A 15,024-nucleotide genomic window follows, 5' to 3' on the forward strand; every position below is an offset into this window, starting at 1 on the left:
GGTGGGATTGCTAATTCTGAAGAAGACAGAGTCAGGATTCAAAATGATCTAGATAGGCTGGAACAGTGGGCTGAGACAAATAAAATGAATTTCAATAGAGATAAATGCAAAGTCCTACACTTAGGTACAAAAAATCAAAGGCACAGATATAGAATGGGAGGGACTTGTCTTGACAGCAGCACATGTGAAGGGGATCTGGGTGTTCTGGTTGATCACACGCTAAACATGAGCCTGCAGTGCGATGTGACTGCGAAGAAAACTAATGCAATCTTAGGATGCATTAACAGAAGCATTGTGTCCAGATCACGAGAGGTGGTAGTTCCGCTCTATTCTGCTATGGTCAGGCCTCACCTGGAGCACTGTGTCCAGTTTTGGTCACCATGTTTTAGGAAGGATGTTGACAAGCTCGAGCGTGTCCAGAAGAGGGCAACCAGGATGGTGAGAGGGTTGGAATCCAAGTCTTATGAGGAAAGGCTGAAAGAGTTGGGTATGTTTAGCCTGGGAAAGAGAAGGCTTAGAGGGGACAATACTGCAGTTTTCAAGTATTTGAAGGGCTGTCATGTAGAAGATGGAGCAGATTTATTCTCTCTTGCTCCGGATTGCAAGACAAGATCTAATGGGTGGAAATTACAAGGGAGTCGTTACCGGCTAAATATCAGGAGAAACTTCCTAGCTGTAAGAGTGGTTGAGCAGTGAAACAGTCTGCCTCAGGAGGTGGTGGATGCTCCTTCGCTGGATGTTTTCAAGTGGAGGCTGGACAACCATCTTTTGGGTATGTTGTAGGTATGTAGAGCATCTTCCAGCTATGCTCCTGCAGAGTGTAGGGGGTTGGACTAGATGACCTGCAAGGTCTCTTCCAACTCTAACATTCTATGATTCTATTTTTATTTATCTGATATAAACAGGAATACAATGTGTTTTTGGACTACAGACTTAAATCTGCTGTCTGTCCATTACAGAGTGTTAAGTCAGTCAAAGCCCAGTTCGAGTCAAACTAGTAATAACACTGATTTGCATTGCATTTTAATATGCTCTTGACAAGTATGTATTTGTCAATTATGGATGCAATTTACTCCAGATTTATTGCCCCTGCAGTAATTCTCTCAACAGCCAGTTTCGTTATTATAGGAATGTCTTGATCTTGTCCAAAGCAAACCCAATTAAAAGTCTCACGAGGATGACAGCACCAGCAGTTTTAGTAGAGGCTTGAATCTCTTGTCCTCCCACAAAAATTATATTGCTATACTGTCTTGAAAACTATCTAGTTATTATGCAATAGTACACATTACAACTAGGGTTTCCAGGCCCCACCCCCAGCTGCTGTTTCCTGTTGCCATTCAGAAAGGCAATAGCACAAAAACAATTAAAAAATGGTTGCGGTTTCCCCCAGAAGTTACATCAGTCCCCCTAGGAATCGCCAAAAACTTACCTATTCCTAGAGAGGTGTGATGTGATGTCTGGATTTTTCTGGAAGTGATATCATGCCATTGGATGATAGTAGTAGTAGTAGTAACATTTATTGTGTAGCCAATGGCCATTACAATTTAAAATTTAAACAATATACAAATTAAGACAACTTACAGCACTGGAATTTGAATTAAATTTAAAATATAATAAGCTCTAAAATCTGCACATTCAGTATTTAAATTTATTAAAATCTTAAATATAGATACCCATCTCCAGAAACACGCACACATTGCCGTTTTACATTGCCGATTTAAAATTCAATTTCATTTCATTTTCCTATGTTCTTGGCCCTGATTTTACTAGCTGCTAAGGCGAAGAGTGCTACCCTATAGGAAACTGTAGGGTCTGCGTCTGACAGCAGAAATATTAATTTATCGGTGTCAGAAAATTTTTGCAATTTATCTGTTACTGCAGTCAAGAAATTACATCTTGGTTCCCAGTACAATGGGTGCCATTGGATGATGGGCCACCCTCCCACATCCCTGCCTCCAATCTTCTGCTGGTTGCCATGCTGGGGCTGGTAACCATAATTACAATATATTGATGGATGAAAATAGTAGATGAGGATGAGAGAAGAAATTTGCGGCTATGAAGTTCAAGTTTCAGGATTTACATGATAAAAATGAGCATTTGAACAATCCCACAGAGAAACAGACACCGTGGCCATATATTCCTGCAAGGAAAGTAAGTGTAAAATTATCCTGTGGTTAATGTTTACATTTTTGTACATTTTAATGGGCAAAATATAATTATTGGGATGTCCAGAAAAGTAACACTTCAATTCTGAATTTCAGTTGAAGTTACCAGTTCTTGGTACCTTGATTACTATTTCCAACCCAATAAACTGTCAATTGTTTTTTGAAATATAACAAGAATATTGCTAAATCGTGGCGCCATCAGCCTCAAAAACACGGATGCATTTTTACCAAAAGACTGTCTCCTTTCAGACCAACCAACTTCCAAAGTGGCCATACTCTGCTTATGTGAAACAATACAAGAGGATTTGAAGAGACAGCAGAGATGCAAACCCTCACATTATATGGCACGTTTACAACTGCCAAGGAGAAACTCCTTGTACCATTCAAGGATCCCACCTTTGCAAAGGCAGCTACTCTTGAAATGTTACCCACCATTACCTGTGGAACTGTTCACCATGTTTGGTGCCATGCTGTAAGGAGGAGCTTGAGGGTTCATCAGGCTGGAGTTGTTGTTCATTGGCTGGCTGTAGGGAGAGCTGGATCCCATGATGCCACTTTGATTCATGACAGGAAAGCTGCCTTGCCTGAGGTAAAGAGAAAGCACATACACACATGCACAAGCTCTCATTATCTTTCTTACTGCACAGGAACTTTAATTAGTCAGAGAATTCATACTTCAGCACTCTCAGATACCTAAAGAAGAGGCAGCCAGTTAGTGTTTGCCTGCAGTGAGGAAGAGAGCTATTTGTTGGGTGCATATTAATTGAATTAAAAATTAGCTCATTTTCAGGCTGGGTCTACAGTCCAAGCTAATATCAAATAACCATGCAGATCTTTAAATGGAATACATGTTAATTTGACATGGACACAGCCTAATATTATGTACAGAGGCTGAGGTTCTTGCATGGCCGCATGTACAACATGATGGAAGCACAGAAAAGAGAAAAGAGTGCTTGCCATTGGTGTAGGTAGGAGGAGGCTGTATAAATTAATGTTTTTAGAAAAAGAAAGTTCTTTTGATTCCACTTGGTCTACCATATTATAAAAGCAAGCCATAATAAGAATGAAAGGATGCACGCACGCACACACAAATATGTTGATACTTCTTCTGCATGAAAACAATTATGGTTGCTTATTAAGTGGGATTTTTAAAAGCACTCTGGATAGCAGCAAAAACTATAGACATGCACAGCTGTATCACAAGACCTTTTGGGGGTTCTCTTGAAATGGCTTTAATGGAACTAATGAATGAAATCAAGGAATATTGCTCCTTGCCCTCAGAGTTGGTGTTGTAGGACTAAAATTTTTATTATGCTTCAAATGTTTGGTGGTATAAAGGGAAGTATTCTCTAGCACCAAGGGAACTATGGTAAAGTTCCAATCCATAGGCAGAAATGTTCACAGGGTATAAAAGTCACGGATGTCATCATCTTCTATTTTTATGAACAAATATTTATCTTGACCAAAATGAGTCCCCAGCCCTTCTCAGATGTTTCTATATAAGAGAGGTTATATGGTCTGGTTTTAATGCTTTCTGCAAAGATAAACATATGCTTTGGATAAGGTGTCACACTATCTGTAAATCTCCTAACAGAACAATCTTAAACAGACTTGCACTCTTCTAAGTCCACTGAAGTCAACAGGCTTAGAAGGATGGAGTTTTTTTAGGACTGTACTGTAAACTGACCTTCAGGTGACAGAGATCAGTTCCCCTGGAAAAAACTGCCACATTGGAAGGTGGACTCTATGGCATTATACCCCACTGAAGCCCCTCCCCTCCCCAAATGCTAACCTCCTCAAGCTCCACCCCGCCAAATCTCCAGGTATTTCCCAACCCGAACCTGGAAACTCTACTCAGAGTAACTAAATCTGATAAACTCATCAACTTTTAATCCTACTTTATTGAAGCATGCTCTGTACAATCTCATGATAGCTATCTGTGACAGCTATTTCACACATGCAAAAAGATAAACATGATATTATAAAAAGTCTAAGGATCCTGGGTGGGAGGAAAGATTCTACCATTACCAAGAATACCAAGCAACACCACAAAACAGGGGTAGGACAGATAAAATAAATGCAGTCTACTCTAACTGTACTCTGATAAACAATATGGTTAGGAAAGGGACATGCTGTCCTCCGTATCTCCAGTAGTGGAAAAACACAACAGTGAATAATGTTGTCCTAACATCTCCCCCCCCACCCCAATATTCTTTCAAAAGCCTTTACCAATGAAAACACATATAGTTAGTTTTGCAATTTAACACTCAAAGATACGTGGACATTTTTAAAATTACTTTAATGTTGGGGTAAGAAAAGGTTAGAAAACACCAGCTTTAAGATTTCTTGATGCTGTATGCATTTCTTCAAAGTGCCAGAGAAAGTGTGAAATTTTTTTCAAGTCAGTTTTGCCCTCTGCTGTATAGAAGAAAAACTTTTCTTCTGTATAAGAAAGCAAAGGATTTTCTTTGATGTGAAGGAGACCAATTGACATACAATGTCATTCTGCTGACAAAGCTTATGATGAACTGGGGTGTGTGTGTTTATATTTAAAATGCATACTTTTACAATTCTCCATAGGGAAAAAGACAAAGGGAAAAATGGATGACACCATTTGCCAACAACTTTGAAATATTTTTAGTGAAATCAAGCTTTTCTTATGTAAATATTGTACCTTTAAAAATGTGGTCAAAACTGTTATGTAGAACAAGCTTAGGTGTTACCCCCCTCACATCTATGTACCTGTTCTGCATTAACAAATACCTTTTATACTAGGAATAAATAGTGCATTAAGGCAAAAACAGAAATGAAACAACAGCCATCTAACTGAAAATGCTACTTATCCAAATTGATTTTGTGTTTTATATCAGGGCAACCATTGTATAAATAGCACTTTTGAGTATCCAGCACTTTGTATGGATCCATGTGCATTTCTTTTTAAGACTTCAAGGAAATTTGACTTTAGAGAGACTTTAGATCTCTAATCGGGTAAGCAACTTTAAGGAAGCATTATTCCAAGCAACTTTAAGGAAGTATTATTCCAACATCAACAAACAGCTACTAGTGATCTTTAATTTGACATCTTTCATCTCAGATATAGGGTTACCATATTTTGAAAAGCAAAAAAGAGGGCATATTTCCCAACTGACTACTTCAAACAAGTGATCACTATGACAAATCTCATTTTAAATACCCCTGCTATTTAAGTTGTGATAATTGCTACTAACTAGGAATATTCCTAACCTTCCAACCCCAAAAGAGGAAATTTTCATCAGTTTTTTAAAAAAGAGCTCAAAAGAGGATAGGCACCAAAAAAAGAGAAGACATGTCCTCTAAAAAGAGGATGTCTGGTAACCCTATAGATAGCTTCTCTAATTATGGGGTTCCACGAAGGCAGAAAGTTCTGTCCATACAGACCTTGGGGGACCTTCTGCCATGTTAACTAGGAAAAGAAACAAATACGTAAGAAGATTTCCAATATCTAACAACTGCAATGTTACATAGCCAATGCAAAGCAGAAAGTAAAAAACAATCAACTAATCCCCAATCCACCTCCAAAACTCTAGGCAGCTTAAAAAAATAAATAAAAACTACAGTTCTCAAAAAATGATTCAAAGGCTATTTACCAAATGCCTATAGGATCCTAATCCAATTCATACCACTGATCAAAGTATGAAAAAAATCAACCTAAACCTAAACAACCTAAACAACAGTACCATCAACAGAAAGGAGGGTAGATGCTATACATACCAATGCTATTGGTTCCTACAAGTTTAGTAGGACCCACTCACTTAATTTGGAGGCATTCGTAATTAACAGAAAGTGGGGGGGAAATCCAGTTATTTGAAAACATACTTTGAGATTCTATAATAATGCAAAAATCTTAGTTATTACCATTATGATACATTACTTTACAGAATCACAGCTCTTCAGCTAATCACCGCAGAAAGACCCATCTGAGAAAATATGGTTGGACTGGTGCTTGTTACTATATATTACCTTATTTTTACCATTTTACCATATACAAACTTGATACCTCCCTCCCTTCTCTTTTTGCATGACCCATCTGGTTCAGAGACTGTAACCAGAGGTAATATCACGTACTGGCAGGCAGATCTCTTCCCCTTGTACCTGTGTGTAACGAAGCCCTAGAGGATCTAGATATGTCCTAAGGGATTCTTCCCCTGCTGTATTTGTGTTACAATTAACTTCCATGTAGCTTGCTTCTGAGACTGAATAATAGTCTTCCCTCAGAAGTCACTTCAGGGCAGCACTCTGAAGAGTGACATTGTTTCTGCAATACTTCCAGTAACTGGAAGCTAATCTACTCCCAGTAGTAACCTGTCATATAACTTTTTGCACTCATAAAGATAGAAGGCAAAAGTCATGAAGGAAAGACCAGGTGATGGGCAACGGGTTCCAATGGCATTGGAAAGTGGGTGCGGCAAGAAAAAAATTATTGTAACTCTGAAAGGACTAGACCTGAAGAGACCACTAGGCCTAGGGCTAAATGTTAGCTGAAGGAGGGTGATGGATGGTTGTGTTCCTAAATTCAATGAAAACAAGAATGGAAATGACAAGGCTCCTCCTACCAAAGGGTAGAAGTCGGATAAAGCAGCCTTGATGGGTGAAAAAGTCCACCAACTCAGATGTGATCTGGTGTCCTAGCTGACTAAACTGTTCTATGGCAGCCTGTGCCAGGAAAAGCAACACTGTGCCAGAACACTATCTTTTCATTCTTACTCCAAAATGCTTTTGCTTTGAATAAAAGGTAACTGACCGTGACAAAGTGCTGCTTCCATTGTCGAGTCCATTATGAACTGAGCTGAGATCACCAGACTTGTTTTGATTAACTTCCATGTCCATAAACACCAATAAATCTGTCCCAAAGACATTGCTAAATATATTTATATATGCTTAAGGTCATAGCATTATTTGTCAGTTACCTGAGTTATGTTTAAAAAAGAGGGAGAGGATCATATGCTTCTGCCAACATTTATTTTCAACAAAGGGCTATTTGATCTACTCTATCTGAAAGAGACTTAGCTTAAAAACACACTTTCAATCTGTCCTCTCCAACCTAAACTCTACTGAGGCTAAATTAAGATTAGTTGTTGAGGTGTTTAAAGCTTGTTTCTAAACCTGTAGTGGCATTTACAGATGAAAGCCTAACTGTTCAAGCATGGAACAAATTCAATGAGCCACATGCAGTACTCTGAACATAATACCCTGGTTAAAAGCAAGCCAGTGGGTGCTTTTTTTGAGCAACAGAAGCAGGATTTTTACCCAAGGTTAGGCAGTGCCAATGATTAGACATAATAAGATGGGGAGTGGGAAAGAAAACTTCAAAACACATAGGATGTAGAATCTGCTGAAAGGAATTAATGAAACCTCACAGGTTCTCACACATGCAAAATTACTGCCAGGTGAATTACTGAATTCACAGTAGGATACATCATTTTACCCATTTCTAAACCATATTAGCCTCTTTTCCAGGTACCTATTTAAGACAGGACTTGCCTGAGATGCAGGCCACTGGTGCGAGCCACAGCCAAAGAGTTCCTGGCCTTTAGCTGTTAGCCTGGGGCATTGCTAGCTGAAATCAAGAGGGGGGAAATGAAGCCAAGTAACCAGCCACCTGATGAGAGGCCTCTTCTATCCTCTTGTTCATGACTTGAGGTCTCTGGCATGGGTGGAAGGTCTGCCAGAGGAAACAGACCTACTCTGTACCTGAAAACCTGAAACTGTGCTGACTTGTGACTGTGTCACGAGCAGGACTTTCTGAGATAGTGAGGGTTCGGTTTGGTTTGTTGGGCATATATTTTTCAGTAGCTACCTATATATTTTTAGAGACCTTTACAGCATGCTGTTGGGGAAGATGGTTGTCCACTGTAAAATCTCTGTCCCATTGCTGGGGATGAGGGTCAAAGGATTCTCAGTTCCTTCCACTATACTCTGGTGGTTGCATAAATCTTTCGCCTTTTACTAAGGATTTCCGTGGAGAGTTCCTTCCACTTTGCCTAGAGGATGTCTAGCGCCAGAGGTCTATAACCAAAGTTTCCACATAACAGTCACGTAGTTGACATCTGATGTGTGAGGAGCAGAAGGGTCCACTGTACTCCCAATGCTCCTTAACCATTGTTAAACCTTTAGCTGAGATTATCCGAAGCTTCAGAATGGGTTATCACCAATATGTGAATGTCACACAGCTCTATATCTCATTATCTGGGCCTGCAGAAGCAGCTGTAAAGGTACTGGACTGGGCCAGTCTCTTGGTGCTGATTTCTGGCTGCCAGTCATATGGCTAAAGTATTCAGCTAGTTCAACCTCAGCTAAATATCAACGATCCCTTTCTTACATTATATTGGCTGGGTGGGAGGCACTCCAGTGTATCCCTGATATAATGTAAGCAGCCACACGGCACATGGGAGGAGGCTATTCCGCACCGACTCCCCTACAAAGTGGACAGTACTGCCGTGCATGTGGGGGATCCATAGCACAGCCTGAGGAGTACCACGTTATTACCCCATTGGCTCATCTGTGTTGCAGCAGCTCCCGCGCTGCCAGTATGTATAAAAAGATGTTCTATAATACTGAATAACCTATTGGACAGCATAGTACCATCCTTGTAAATTTCACTAGTGATGAAAGTCAGTGTGAGCAGCAGGTGCCACGCAGAGGGCAATAATGAAGGAAGACCCACAATGAAGGTACTTTGTAATGTGAAGTTAACCTTCCTGGAAGGACCAAAATAAAAACCATTCTTCCTGCAAAGTCAGATTAGCTGGTGTCTGTACGTGTGTAGCATTTTATTCATTTATGTATTTATACCCCACTTTTCTCCCCAGTGGGGACCCAAACAGGCTTAAAAAATTGTTCTCCCCCCCCTCCAGGGTATCCTTACAGCAACAACTCTGTGCATTTGGGCAGGCCGAAAGAGAGTGACTGGCTCAAGTTCACCCAACGAGCTTCCATTCCAGAATATGGGTTCAGACCTCTGTCTCCCAGACCCTACTCTGACTACAACATGCTGGCTCAGCTTAGTATTTTCCTTTATTTTGTGTGGGCCCTCAGGCATGTATTTGCTCCCTATTTCTACTTTTTTACTGATCTAGATCACTGGCTCCTGCCAGCTTCAACAAAGAACATGCTGTAGCTTCTCCAGGGGGCAATATTTTAAGCAGCAACTATTTAAAAAAAATAAAAATCCCTGACATGCTCTCAGGCTGACTATTTGATTACAAACTATGAAAATGACTGTTAGGATGCACTCACAAATCACAAGCGCCCTGACCAAATTACCCTGCACGTTATCCATGCCAGGTCTGCCACATGACAATATTTCTTTTCTCTTTTAAATGTCAAAGTATGATTTGAAGGGTTGTTATTTAAACACACTGACCTGCACAATAACCAGAAGTACTTAATTTAAATCTGACTTGAGATGGGTCTAGCTGTAAAAAGCTTATAATCTGTCATACCCTGACATCAAATGGGTTATTATAATGAGAGCAATTCAGGGGTGAGATCTGCGAACATATTTTCCCTGCTAGGATTTTCTTACTGTCTCTTGCACACTATTTTCATATAACCTTTCCTTTTTGCTACAATATGAGCTTCTAGGGAGATACAGCTATTAAGGAAAGTAGTAGATACAAAAGCGACAGAGAGTGTGAGAGTTTGTATGGATGTCTGAGAAACAAAGAACTCTTACTTAGCTACCTGAAATATTGCCAGAAAGCAGCCACAGTTTTATGAAACCTGAAATATATAAAGCTGCCCTACAGTGAGTTAGATAACTTCCAGTATTATCTACCATGTGAACTCTAAGAAAGGTATCTTTTCCCAGTCATCCTACTGGAGATGATGGAGCCAGAACCTGGGAGGGGGAGCAGAGGCTCTTGCTTCTCCCCATGCCATTTTTGGGAGCTGAAAGACTGGGGGGGGGGGGGTTACATGGAATGTTATTTGCCCGGTCGGGAGGATTCAAGGTATGTGTGTGGGGGGAAGGCAAGAATCCCTCCTCCCCTGTTGCTGTGGTCCTGATCTAAATTAGGCCCTTGCTGCATTTTTACACCCTATGCAGCCAGGGGCCTGCATATCTGCGAGATTGCCTCTCCCTCTACAAGCCCCAAAGGACTTTACAATCAGCTCATCATCATCTCTTGGTGGTCCCTGGCCCCAGGGCTGTCTGTCTTGCCTCAACTAGGGCCAGGGCTTTTTTGGCTCTGGTCCCTACCTGGTGGAATGAGCTCCCATATGAGATCAGGGCCCTGAGGGATCTTTTACAGTTCTGCAGGGCCTGTAAGACAGAGCTCTTTCGCCAGGCTTTTAGTTGAGGCAGCGGGCATAATTACAATATTTACAAAATAAAGTGCTTTAAGATAGTCACAGGTCAATTTAAAGATGGTATCCGGAGGATATTCAGTCAGATCTCAACTCAGTGGTATCCACACGCCATAGTGCTGCAGTTCGATCATCACAGGGCCACTCCCATACCCCGCTGTTTCCAAACTCATTGGTGGTGGTGGTGGCTCCTACTCAAAAGCCTGGTGGAAGAGCTCCGTCTTGCAGGCCCTGCAGAACTGTGCAAGGTCCCGCAGGGCCCTGATTTCCTCCGGGAGTTCATTCCACCAGGTAGGAGCTGCCACCGAGGCGGCCTTGGCCCTAGTAACCGCAAGCCTGGATTCCTTGGGGCCTGGGCTCACCAGCAGATGTTGCGTCCCTCACCGTAGTGCCCTTTGGGGTATATATGGGGAAAGACGGTCCCTCAGGTATGTTGGAGGCTTGGATCAGAATTATTAGAATGAGAATTATTAGAATGAGAATTATTAGAATGAGAATTATTAGATCAGAATTAATCTGTTGAGGCTTGGATCAGAATTATTAGAATGTTATCACATTTTATTTGAGCTTTTAAATTGTTTTTAACAGGGGTCATTTCGTAGAAAAAGAGCTAGTGGAATTCATTAGCATAACTCATTAGCATATGCCACACCCCTGACATCACCGGAAGTGTGTCATAAGGCCACACACCCCGCCCCCAAAAGGTCCCAGCCTCCGCCACCAGCCTTGCAGCTCCTGGCGGTGGACCTGCAAGGCCGGCGGGAGTGCAAGGAAGCCCCGCCAAGGCCCTCCCTGGCCCCAGGCAGGCAGGGGTGGGGAGAGGCAGGGAGGAAGCAACTTACCCTCCCTCTTCTCCTGCCTCCTCCTGGCTGAATGAGGGCCGGAAGCGGGGTGGCCGGAAGCAGGGGGCGGGGCTTCGTCATGTGCCCCGCCCCCGTACCTCACCCAGGGGAACTGCGATCCCCCCCGAAATGACCTCTGGTTTTTAATGGTTTCAACTGTTTGTATATTGTATATGGTATTTTGATGGAACCTGACCTGAGCCTGCTAGACAGGGAGAGTGGGATACAAATCCAATAAAATAAAAAATTAATAAAATAAAACAATGGTGGCCCTTCAGTGACTAGAAGCAAAGAAGGCTCAATAAGGACCAAAGTAGGTAAAGGGAGTTTCAGTACTGGAGGTGACAGGGTAGTGTCTGTGCTGAGAATAGTTGTGTATTCAGTCCAGTGATTAGAAGCAGCTGCAGGAGAGTCTGCCTATACATTTGCAGCAGTTCTGATGGAGATTAAGACACTGTTACAAAAGGAGCTGACCCATGGTTCCAGGGACTGGTACTGAACTTCAATGTTAGCAGAGATCCTGTGGCAAATCACATGACAAATCATGTCGAGGTGGTGGGAGGGATGGAGGGTATCTTGCAAATGGCAATTCATTGTCCTTCTGAGAAAAAGTTAACTCTCTGCCAATGTTCCGTCTAAGCTGTGGAATCTTGTGAGCAAAAATTCTACTTTGTGAGCTAGTGGCACCAAAGTTGTGAGCAAGTGATCTGGCTGTTGCATAAATTAGTTTGCTCTGGAGCCATCCTTCCCGGGCTAAGACAAAAATGTGTGAGCCGGAGGCTAAAAAACTGTGAGCTAGCTCACACTAACTCAGCTTAGAGGGAACACTGCTCTCTGCGCCTTATATAGAATCAGCTCAGGTGGGTCTGTTGGTCCAGAGAAATACTCAAAGAAAGGACCAAGACGGTTAGAGGAGGGATAGAACACCAATGATCTTGGGCTGATGCGTCTCATGTTTCTTCCTTTTAGGTTCCAACAGACTGAGGGAAATGCAGCTTCTTTGATCATTTGTTTATCCTTGACTTGAACCCAAGTGCAGTCAAAATCAAAGGCTAAACTGGAGGTGCTGATACTGACAGCAGGCTTTGCTGACAGAACCATATGGCATCAGAAGCCAAGAGGACTTATTCCCAAAGGACTTCTGGAAAGATATCAGATGCACTTATTGGGTTGGATCCAGACTAAATTTTCTGCTAACAAAAACTTCTGCCAACTCCCCTTTCCGTCTGCAGACCCTCATTTGTCCCCCAGCATTCCATATCCCTCAGGGGCAGCATTTTGGGAACTGTAATAGGAGGGGCGATACAGGAAAGTCCAAATGATGAAAAACCGTCTGGATCCAACCCAATGTGCCCTTCTATGGAAGGCATCTTGCCCTCACACATTCGACAGCATTGAAATATTATCTGCCATATTATCACAGACTACAAGGAGAAGAGAAAAAGAAATAAGACAAAAGCTGCTTTTTTCACTATTTCACAGAGAATTCTCTAAGAATAATGTTCCCAAATTGATGCTGCCACTACAGTGGACAAAAGAAATGAGCAGAAAACAACAGCTCCCTGGGCACACATGCTGCTACATGGGCTCAAAAGTGAGGAGAAATTCCAGTCTAAAAATCTAGCTCTAGAATGTTCCAAATTTTGGCTCTCTTCAGGTGTGGAGCCCACTGGCATAAATGCACAGAGGCTATGAAGGTGAACCATGCTTGGCCAGTTTGCAAAGGGAGAAGAGAAAGGGAGGGAAGGAATCCCAGGGCACGGGGAGAAAGGAACATACGAGTTTGAGACTTGCTTATGTAATGGCGAACCATGGTTTAGTATTATATGCACACCAAACAACAGAGAACTATCCCTTGCTTAAGTGAAGAATGTCACTGTTTTCCAGCTCAGAAACTTCATTATATCTTGATACTTTGACATAACTTCAACATGTATTATATTTAATCTTCAGATTAGGACTACAATGTAGACTACATTTTTCTAAAAAGTGGCATTAAAATGTATTTGGGAGACTTACCAGATATCATAAAACACCCCAATAAAATGATAGGGATAGCAATATTATTTCTTACTAAATACACAGCAGATTACACTACACGTGAAAGTCTAGTTGGAATAAAGAAATCGTCTCTGTGAACACCCAACTTCAATGAAGCTAAAACCAAGTCCAACACAAATAGCTGTAGGAAACACAAGGAAGCCCAAGACTGACAGCCTCATCCTGTGCCTGTGGAATTGGAAATAAGTCTCACTGAATTCAGTGGATCTTTTCCTAAGTCATTATATGCTACAATTGATTTAGAGAGGGTGAACTGCTTTGTACCCTTATGGTTTAAGTAACTGTGCTGGTTTGTCTACTCATTCAAGGGACTTGTCCATGCTGTAGTCTGCACAGACAATGATTCCCATTTGTTGGACTGCACAAGGCCAGAATTCATTAACTTAACAACTTCTGTCCAAAATTTGGTCACATTCAACGAAGCCTGGTGACACACCTAGACTTTATAAGAACCCTAGCTCATAGTTTCAATCAAACCCACACAAATGCTGATTTCCATAAGCTACGTGCAGAAAGAACATAGGAATTGCTCTGCTGGATCAGACCGAAGATCCATCTTGTCCACCATCCTGTTTCCCATAGTATCCAACCCCCTGCTTCTATGAAAACCACAAGTGGGGCACAAAGACAGTTTGTCACTGCTGTCCCGTGAACAACAAGTATTCCAGTAGCATAATGAGTCTGAACTTATATTATCATTCCTCTCTTCCACTTTATCCTCATAACAATGATATGAGATGGTTAGGCTGAGTGTGTGTGAGTGGCCCAAAGCCACCCAGTAAACTTCCATGGCACAGATTTGAACCTGGGTCTCCCAGATCCTTGTCCAGCACCCTAACCCCTACACCACACTCATATTTCAGTCCTTTTCTTAATAACGCTCATACTGAATTTATCTTTTTTCTATTCCTGCACTCTATATTGATACTTTCATTTATGTGTCATCAGTTCCCTAAGATCTCCCTCTCCTCTAATCATCACCAGCTCTGTGCATCACTTTGCATTTACTGACATTGTTCCTGCCTGTTTCCCATGAGCAGAAGTAGATCAGTCTCTTCCTTCCCCTTCCTCCTGTGAGCCTGAAAAACTGATGTGTGTGTGGTTGGTGTGTGGGTGTGTGTGTCACAAAGCCCTTGTTGATAAAAGGTCACAGTGGTCTGGGGCTGCAGTGAGGAGGGAAATCAGGCAAGATTGTCTCTTCTCCCTTTTTTGTTGGCAGAACATCAACTAGCTACAAACCATTGAACCACATATATTGTTTTGTTCTCCACTGGAGCAATCCTTGAGGATCCCTTTGCAATTCACTTGGGTTTTCACCAGCCTGAATAATTTGGTGCCATCCACAACCCTGGGCACTTATGCTCCTCATTCATTCCAGATCATCTTTTCTGTGTAAAACATGACCTTTTAACATAATGAACAATTAGGATCATTGTAATGATTCAACAGGAGTTTTCTTTCTCGGTACACTAGGATATATTTTAAAAAGACTGCATTGAGGTAAGAAAACAAACTGAAACATGTAGGACCAAGCTGTCTTGTTTATTATCTCTAAAACTCTGAAAATTTTAATTTATTTATATATTTATATTTATTTACTTATTTATATA

The 15,024-nt window shown here is 41.6% G+C and overlaps 1 protein-coding gene across 2 annotated transcripts in view; it reads right to left on the reverse strand.

Annotated features, from left to right (window-relative positions):
* ARID1B (AT-rich interaction domain 1B) overlaps positions 1-15,024 on the reverse strand; it is a 143,654-nt gene that overhangs the window by 67,098 nt on the left and 61,532 nt on the right. For both annotated transcript variants that reach the window (XM_015427298.1, XM_015427297.1), the window contains exon 6: positions 2,604-2,749. In XM_015427298.1, coding sequence (XP_015282784.1) covers positions 2,604-2,749 — 146 coding nt within the window. The remainder of the gene's footprint in view (positions 1-2,603; positions 2,750-15,024) is intronic.

Source organism: Gekko japonicus, unplaced genomic scaffold (genome assembly GCF_001447785.1).
Source record: "Gekko japonicus isolate JY-2015 unplaced genomic scaffold, Gekko_japonicus_V1.1 scaffold1576, whole genome shotgun sequence".
Classification (NCBI taxonomy): domain Eukaryota; kingdom Metazoa; phylum Chordata; class Lepidosauria; order Squamata; family Gekkonidae; genus Gekko; species Gekko japonicus.